Genomic DNA, 9,309 nt, shown 5'->3' with positions numbered 1-9,309 from the left:
AGTGTCAGTTTGAATGCCATACTGTGGCCTCTATGCAAGGCCTGAAGGAAAAGTTATGCTTGAGTCATCTGTGTAGTTTATGCTTAAGTAGTAATACTCTGTTTTATGGGTTTGTGTGATTAGTCTACTATGTTCTCCTCATCAGGACCAAGATTGTATGACTGATTTATAATTGAAATTAAATTATCATGAGAAATCAGCAGGAATGTTAGTGGTTTAGCACAAGCATGAACAACAGGCAAAAAACAGCAGTTGCATTTGAAATATATTTTTATTAGAATAATAAAAATATGGTAGCATTTTGGCAACATTAAGGTCACATGAAAATCATTCTTAATAGAACATAAAGTGTGTTTATTTTTCATTTGCTAAGCTATAACAATCTAAATGTGAAAAGTACCCCAACCAGAGAGAAATGAATAGCCTACACAATTAATATTATCCTTCATAACAATGAAATCAGGAGAATTAAAGGAGAACAGATGTTTGACCTGTTAGATATAGAACTTCAATTTTCACCTTTTTTCACCCAGGCATGTTTGCAAATGTGTATGTGCCCTTCTGCTTTCCATTATTAGTTCAATTTGGTAATGACACAAATGTAAGTTATCCTTCATGTGATCCGTCAAGATATAATCAGTATTTCAGTATTATTTAGAACACAAAGTATTATTTTTTAACATATATATTAAAGGCAGACTTTCTATAAACAGATATTGTGCTCCATTTCACAGTGGACATTGACAAGAAATGGCAAAGAAAAGATGGCGGTCAGCTCTACGTTTCTTCTGCCTTGATGGAGTCCAGGTCATCATATCCGTCTTCGCTGTTAAGTGATATGGAATCCATGGAGATGTTTCCCATGGCAAAGTTGATAAAGACCTGTGAAGGTGTAGCAATAGTTTAAGTAACATGCTTATTAAAAGACAATTATGACAATATTTTTCTCTGAACTACATCATTTTTGTTTATCTGCTGGCGAGTTTTCCTCCTCGACCCCCCTCTCTTTATTCTTCCTATGGTATCTTCCAAGCCCAGAGCCCCAGAAGGGCAGAGTAGTTGAAGAATATCAGCACTGGCTGCATATAAAGCTCATGGATTCTCTCCCGAACTCATATTCTATTCATTTTCCCTCAGGCATACCCTCTGTCAGTTTCCCTCTGTCTCTTTTAAACTCAGTCTTTCACTCCCACTCAGCTTTCTTCTGTCCCCGCTTCCCTACCCACCGTCCCTCTTCGTCTCTCATCTCCTCTCCTCCTTTTCTGTCCCTCGCTGCCTTCCACCCACCTCTACAAAGCCTCACACTAGTCCCCTCTCTCTCTCCCCCTCTCTCTGTTCATGGCCTGTCCCTTTTTTCTCACCTCATCCAGTGTGGTCTGGCTCACAGAGAAGTGTTTGATCTGCAGAGCATTCTTGTTTGACTCCAGCTGGTCAAAGATGTCAGCCACCCCTCCTGGAGCAATTGGTACATGGTATTCCACCATAGTGGAGTGCTGGTCCTGTGTATCGAGACAGAACGCACAAGTAGAGGGTTAAATATTCTGAAATGAGCTCTTTGTTTAACCAAAATCCCGTAGAACTGAGCGAACAGATGTTCATAGCAATATGAGCAAACTCTCAGCTATAACTAACTGTTAAAGCTGGGAGTCTAATATTATAAATGAATGCTCCTTAAATGCTCCCTGAACTCTTTAACAAAAAGGCCTCCTCCACCAAGTACTCTTAACTACTTTGGATTGTTGTAAAAGCTCACCTTGAGGTACGTGCTGGGGAATCGGTCTCGCATGAAGCCAGTGATTGCCTCTGCGTCACAGCAGGCCTCGGTCAAATACATCTTCACAGTGAACCCGCTGCCAAACCTGCCCAGAACATTTACAAACAAAGCACTGTGTTATTACATGTCTGAGGGTGGGGAGCACAATGGTACAAGTAAAATTGAGCACAAAGGACCACAGAGGGTGAAGAGCAGAGGTTTTGGGTGCGTGGTAGGATGAGCAGTAATGGCTGAGCCGGGGTCACTAACCTGTTCTTAATGTGCTGCAGGGAGCCCAGGCAACGGAACTGACCTTTCACCATGATTGCAAGACGGCTGCACAGAGCCTCACACTCCTCCATGCTGAGAGACGGAGACAAAGAAAGAAAGATTAAAGGTCACACTAGGAACCCTTTGAGCATACAGTACAGTAATTAGCCATGCCAGTTGACGCTTAGAAAAAAAAAACAACAACAACATACATTTAGTATTTAGTACCGCATATTCAAAATACACTTTAGCAGGTGTTTGTACAGGATACTAACCTGTGAGAAGTGAGGACAACAGCACATTTTCCTCTCACTTCTTCAGAGATAATTTTCCACAGATGACGCTTGGTGCGAGGGTCCATGCCAGAGCTTGGCTCATCCTGTGGAGAGAGGAGGAATGAGAAGAGGATAATAGGATGTTTGAAAGAAAGAGAGGAAAGTTGAAATAAAGATTGAGAGATCAAGGGGAAAAAAGAGTCAATTGAGTAGGGCAGTGTTTTTCAGTGTGCATTATATACAGTAGAAGGAGAAAACAAGGGCATGGTGAACAAGAAAGAGTAAAAACACAAATACATAATTGCAAAAAAGACAGGGAGATGGGAGGCCAAGTGTTACAGACAAAGCAAAAAAAAGGTGATGGTAAGGGAGGAAATAAAGACGTAGACAACAAGAACGACAAGGTGCAGAGAGAAAAAATCTAAAGAGAATGGGGAAAGAAAAAACTAAATAAATGGACCATGTTGAGGACACAAATGAGGAGAGAGAGGAGGCTACCCATGGGTGAGCCTGAGGAAACAAGCTAATTAGCCATATGAGATCTGTCAAGTCTAGGGGATCAATATCTACTTTACTTCAAAGATCCTTCAGGAGGAACAGTAGTACATAGTTAGTTTAATATTTGCTATCGGGTGGCGAGTTGGAGAATTAAATGGGCAGCTACAGGGGCATGAACAGGTGTTGTCCTTTACCAGGAGCAGGATTTGTGGATGTCCAATGAGAGCCAGCGCTGTGGAGAGCTTCCTGCGGGTGCCGCAACTGTAACTATCAGTAATGATGTTTCTATGGTAGCTTAGCTCCAGCCTCTTCAGTAGGTAGTTCACCACCTTTAAAGAAAACATGCAGGGGATTATACAGTGGATGAACATGATAACAAACACCATATGAAAAAGGTTTACAGTTTGATGTGATAGAAAAAATAGTCAATTAAGGTAATCATATTCGCTTTGTCTTCTTCCAAATAGGTTTATATGTTAGGCAATGGAAACCTTTCATGCTAGAAAACCTGCGCCGGTTAAAATAGAACGCGCTTCATCAAATTTCATAATTCTCAATTATCTATTGGTTCAGAAACAACGGTGTCTGGGTCCAGACCCGGACCGTGGTCCGCCTATTAGTGACCGCTGCTTTATTCCATCAAATGGCGGATTTCTCTCTGGGGAAAAACTTTAATATCCCAATTCACATAGCGATAGACATGATCACAGCATGAAAAGGTGGATTTACAAAAAGCATCTCTGAAGGAAAGGGGTGGCCCTGCACCTCATTGGTTCATTTATTTAATTGCTTCCTCTTATTCTGTCCAGCTGCACTGCAAATAACTGAGGCGTCTATCTGTCCCACTTCCATGCATATTTCATTTTGTATGTATGTACAACAATGATGACTTCACTTGGTCACTTTATTCCATCTAAGCTCCAAGCTGTCTTGGGGTTGCAGCTTTAGAGAACAGGAACTGACGCAGCATAATCTATTTGGTGCATATCCATTTATCCTTTGTGTCAAACCACAATGAAACAAAGCCCTCAATGGCTCTTAACTATTTCAGTCTCTTCTCTATGCTAATCATATGAAATATTTTGCTATAAATACCAGTTCATTTTCAAATAGCTTGAGGTGATTTCCCATCAGTAAGCTTTAGCCTTTTTCCCATAAGTTGGCAAGTGGGTGAACCAGATCAATGAAGCAAGCCAATAGAGTATATGGCTCTGTTTACTTTAGATTATCTGCTTTTTCTCTGTAAAAGGATTTGCCTTTAGTGTTGATTTTTCCATATAAACCTGAATTCACTGATCCAGGTCATTAGAACACACTGTAGGACTCTACATACTTGAGAAAAATACACAGTATCAGAAGCAAAATTTGAATTATTAGCACTATAGCATATAACTGGCTTCGTCACATCACAATATGGTATGTTGTTTTTTTATGTTCTCTCATAAAAGCCGCTTTCTATCACCTTTGATGTAACAGCTCATTAAGCCTGACAAAACCATGTCAATGCGAAATGACCCCATTAAGGCTTGTCTCATTATCCACAGCTAGGGGACTCTCAGCGGGAGACAACATAAGAGGAACTCTATATATAACCTCATCTTTGTGAATTAGCCCGACACCGATGCTGTGGCCATTATAAACATTGTTGTCACTATCCTGACCAGAGAAGAGGATCTGAAACAACAGCAGCGATGCCGATTAGAGCAAAACAGATCCATTTCTGTGCTTCACTGTGTCTGACTGTGTGTCTACCAGCATCCTTACAAATGTGTTTGCGTGACTCTGTTTGTAACATGGCTGAGATTTTCCGAGAAAATTAATGTTTTGTACCTCTGCATCCAAAAACATAAAATGGTGTAGATGGGGAGACAAACATAAAAATATGTTTTTTCTGCATACAATTTAGATTTGTCATGTTCACACGTCATGAAAATATATATATAGCTGTTTATTTTCGGGAAAATCTGAAATCACACATCTGTGATTGGTTGTTCTGCTGATTCCTCTCATGTCAGCAGCAGCAGTGAAAGACAGGCACACTCAGTAGTCACCACAGTGGCAAGATTGATTAGTTCTCAGAAAGATAAATGAGAAGAATGGGGCTAAAGTGACATGTCAAATGAAATCCGCTCATCATTAAAGTATCGTTTAAATGTAAATTTGTCTGCAGTGAAGCATACAGCATCAGCTTAATTCTGAAGTTTGGATTGCACGAGCTGACAACAAAAGCTTTCCAATTTTGGCCCAGATAGTCCAGCTTTCAGCACAGATCACTCAACCCTTCACACCCTCTGATTAGGTATGCATAGACGCATCAACAGTTACTAGTCCTGCAGTGGGAGTGCACCTTTGAATTTATATCAGATCCTGTGTGAATTTTGTGGTTGGTGTTGTCACAACCGGGAGCTGTGAAAAGCAACGCAGAGTTTGCAACGCTTCCTTACCCCGTCTATCTCCCTCTTTGAGATGCCTCGAATGCGAGCATAGAAGTACAAGTGCTCTTTTCCAGTGAGCAGATCGTCCAGCGCATCCACCTGGGGACAGTAGCCGATGTTAATTCCCTCGTTACGGCAGTCCATAATGTTCACCAACCGCCTGGGGGAAAAAAAAGACAAAGAAAGACATATTCTCTTAAATGGCATCGACCACAGGTAAGATGTATTCTTAGCTGAATAAGCTAGGTAAACTCTTTGAAGTAAAGGGATGGCAAAAAATGTTTTTCTTACTCACTAGGTAAAAGTTGTCATGCTATTCTTAAGTAGATTTCCCCCACGTTTGCATTGTATGTATGTGATGATGAAGAAATAAGTTCATGATCAGCTTACCCATTCCAGTCCCTGATCTGTGCTGTGCCATCAGTGGGGCTAACATCTCCAGTCAGCATCTTGAAGGTGGTGGTTTTTCCTGCTCCGTTCACTCCCAGCAGACCAAAGCACTGTAAACAACAACACTCATTGCTCAGTAATCCTGAAGCATTTCTCAACTTTACAGTACTGTAATGCTATGATGGGCTTTTTCACAGACTTCAGTTGTAATGGCCAATATTGAGACCTACAGACTCAAAAAACAAAAAAGCACTTGGTAAGCATCAAGCCAGCCATCAATCAGAGGGACACAATTTTAAGTAATATTGGACAACTTTGTCTGAAACAATATATATCTATTACTGGCTGTTGTATTTCCTAAAAACAAATCCACCTGGCGATGATGAATGTGAATGGCTGTGATGTAACTTGGGCTACGCGTTGATGTTAGGCCTAACCAGCATAGATTTATTTTAGTAAACATGTTAATATGTCATTTTTTTTTAAGTAGCCAATAGTGCATCCAAATCCTCAAATGTGTTTCTTTGTATTGAAACTTAACTGTGAACTATGTGGAGTTTCAAAACACCAACAAGAAGCTGTAATGTGAGTTAAGCCTTTTTCATTCCCTTGCACAAGGTGACCAAAATCTATCTACAAATCTTAAGAAATAGGCCCTCTGTACAGCAGCCATTTTGACATGTCATGGCAGTGTACAGACAGGTGTAATTGACACAACTAATTATGGTCCCGTTCTATTTAGCTTTTCAATCATTCTAGTGAGCCAGCATGCACAATACCAGGGCCCTTGCCCACCTAAATAGAACAGGGCCAAACTTGATGTTATTAGTTACACTGTGATTACCCTGCAAAGGACCTTGACCACTGAATTTGTGGGTATTGTGATAATTACAGTAATGCTGTTATCACAAGAGGTTGATGATAGTCATAAATTACGGGATGCTCTGTTCGTTATCCTACTGACTTAGATTGATCGCATTAGTAATTCATATTCCTACTATGGGTAAAGGCTTACCTCTCCAGCAGGGATGCCCACAGAGAGCTTCTTGACAGCATGGACCTTCTTCTTGAGGTGTTGATAGACTTTAGTCAGCTGGTTGACCTGCAGCATATCTGAGCTGGCTGCTCCACTGGACACCCGTAGGCGCTCAGTCGCCACATCCTCATCCTCGTCCTCACAAGCCACCTGCGGCACCGTCTTTCTGCCACATATTAGATTCCTGAAAAAAATATGGTTTTATTATAACTACTAGGTGTGAGGTTGATGTGATTAACTGGCAGAGACACAGATTGAATCTATGGTTGAGTAATTTATTTTTTTTTTTTTACAATTATTTAATTAAAGTGGTTCTGGGTTATGATACCTTTAGGGCCCAATATTATGAGCTTTTATTTTTTCAATAATTTTTTTTTTTGTTCTTTTTGAATATACAAATGAACACAAGTTTTATTATTGCTTTCTTGAATTGTTTTAAAGGATCTTTATGCATATTCAACCGCTCATCTGCATGTTCTCTACATACAGAATATTCACAATCACAAGGTTGAATGTGTACCACAGGAGTTACCACCATACCATCTAAGGCCTCTGTTTGTCTCACCTGACTTTGGCTATGAGGAACCTGTTGAGCAGGAGGCGCAGAGTGAAGAACACCAAGCCTTGGATGAAAGAGGCGATGAACATCCAGCCCAGGGCATCAGTGGAGAATGGGTTCTGATAGGCGTCAACGCCGTAGCCACTAAGCAGCTGGACCTCTATGTTGTTCCTGGCCAGCTCCATCAGCCCGTTCCCAAAGTTGAATTGGGGGAAGATAAGGAAGGCGTGGCTCAGCTTCTTGAAGGTCTCCTGGATTATCTGCAGCATTAAAGAACAGAACAAAAGACATTGAGAAGGGTAGAGGAAGGATAAGAAGAGAGGATATAAAACCGTGTCGACAGTGCTGAGAGCTCATCCTGAATTGTAATCTTCCCTGACTAGAGGTATGTTTGCCCTTGTCACTGCTCTGCTACTCCACATCACTGCAGCTACAAGCACCAAACAGTCACACATTTAAGTGTGCACTTAACTACTTCAGCTACTTAGTTGTTAACAAAAGGCATCTTGAGTCAGGTAGTTTATACTGACCTCAGGGTTATTCAATGAAATTTGACCCAAGAAGAATAGGATGGAGGTGGAGATGATGGTGTTGACACTGATGAAGAGGTTGATGCACACATAGGCGATGAAGGCCATCTCTGCATCCTTGAAGACGCCTGATAGCAGATACATCCAGGGGAACGTAGACCACCTGAGGAATTGACAATGACAGGATACTTTAAAGACGCAGCTTCAAGTAAAAATAACTTCACACACACACACATTAGCATAGCCCTGCTTTGTTCTGGCTTCCAAATACAGAAATCCACAAAGACAAACACTCAAAGTGGATATGGGAAATTCAACCAGCCCTCCGCACAGATGCACCATCTGAAATTACATGACCTTGCACCTTTTTTTTAACTGAAGTGGTTCAAGCCTTTCACAGACTAAACAGGGTAGGTGTGAGCCTGATGAAAAAAAGGCACCTAAGAATACTGAAAAGGAAAGGAGGAATAATACCACACCATGAGGAGGGTAAACATTAAGTCATGATGCCAAAAGAGAGGAAGATAAATTACTTCTCCCTTTATTCACCTGGTGACCTTTTTATTCTCTCTTTTCTGTCAAATAATCTGCTAGTTCATTTGATTGGAGTGTCTGGGAAAGCGAGAGAGAGAGAAGGGAAAGTGAGGAAGGGAGAAAGAGATGAAAAAGAAAAAAAAGAAAAAAAAAGGGTGGGAAAAGAGAAAGACAGACACAAACAGATAGAGCCAGACAGAGACAAAGCATCTGCCTGCCATGCCCAAAAAAAGTTGCTTGGTCGGCAGACTGCGGGTGCCAAGCCATGAAAAGGAACAGAAGCAAGAAGAGGCTTCAGACTGGACCAGGTGGGTGCCGCCTGACAGACTGTGATTATTCATTGCTTGGGAGGAAGACATCTGTCTGATAAATGAGAATCAGAGTGCTGACTTGGCCTCCTAACATCTTGGGGCTCAGGATGAGGCCTACGACTCTAACAGGAAACATGGGAGACTAAGTTTCAGATACTGTTGGGGAATCGTGTTAACAATCGCAGTAATCCAGATGGGGGGCTTCATAGTGTGTCATTGGTTTGGCACCTTTCCAAAAATGTAAATCTCATCGTCAGATTTAAAACCTTGGTATCGTGAGATCACACTGTGTCATGTTGTTTATTGTCACTAGCACAGTTGTTGCCTGATCCCCATCCCTCAATCTCTCTTCTCTACAGTCTTTGGCTTGAGAAGGAGAAACATGTTGGTAATGATTTTTCCATCAGCCTTTAAGTCCTACCACCATCTGTCTTTGCAAGAATTTAAAAAAATTGAGCTGTGTTTGTGTTTGCAGAGCATAAGCCTCCTTATGCTCATTGTTGTAAATCGCAAGTAACATGCAGTGGAGGCTAGAAAATAGCGTAGTGTATGTGAGGACATGCTTTTGAAATTACTTTGACCATAAAAAAAGTCATTGGATGTGTGGGGGTATGGTGAGGATCATTGTCCTGCTGGATCAAATTATATTTTTTTATGCAATCGCATTGATCAGAGCAGACAAGATATTTTTAGTAATGCTGACATTGCACCAGTGATA

The 9,309-nt window shown here is 41.1% G+C and overlaps 1 protein-coding gene across 1 annotated transcript in view; it reads right to left on the bottom strand.

The window, feature by feature from the left end:
* Nucleotides 1–331: 331 nt before the first annotated feature.
* Nucleotides 332–9,309, bottom strand: part of abca12 (ATP-binding cassette, sub-family A (ABC1), member 12) — a 62,456-nt gene continuing 53,478 nt past the window's right edge. The window contains 11 exon segments of the mRNA XM_054615935.1: nucleotides 332–882; nucleotides 1,362–1,499; nucleotides 1,754–1,859; nucleotides 2,024–2,116; nucleotides 2,299–2,402; nucleotides 2,991–3,125; nucleotides 5,241–5,391; nucleotides 5,622–5,731; nucleotides 6,637–6,841; nucleotides 7,223–7,476; nucleotides 7,747–7,909. Coding sequence (XP_054471910.1) covers nucleotides 778–882; nucleotides 1,362–1,499; nucleotides 1,754–1,859; nucleotides 2,024–2,116; nucleotides 2,299–2,402; nucleotides 2,991–3,125; nucleotides 5,241–5,391; nucleotides 5,622–5,731; nucleotides 6,637–6,841; nucleotides 7,223–7,476; nucleotides 7,747–7,909 — 1,564 coding nt within the window. The 3' untranslated portion in view covers nucleotides 332–777.

Source organism: Anoplopoma fimbria, chromosome 16, assembly GCF_027596085.1.
Source record: "Anoplopoma fimbria isolate UVic2021 breed Golden Eagle Sablefish chromosome 16, Afim_UVic_2022, whole genome shotgun sequence".
NCBI lineage: Eukaryota > Metazoa > Chordata > Actinopteri > Perciformes > Anoplopomatidae > Anoplopoma > Anoplopoma fimbria.
Note: the sequence above shows the minus strand (reverse complement) of the source record. Positions and strands in the feature narration are given on the sequence as shown.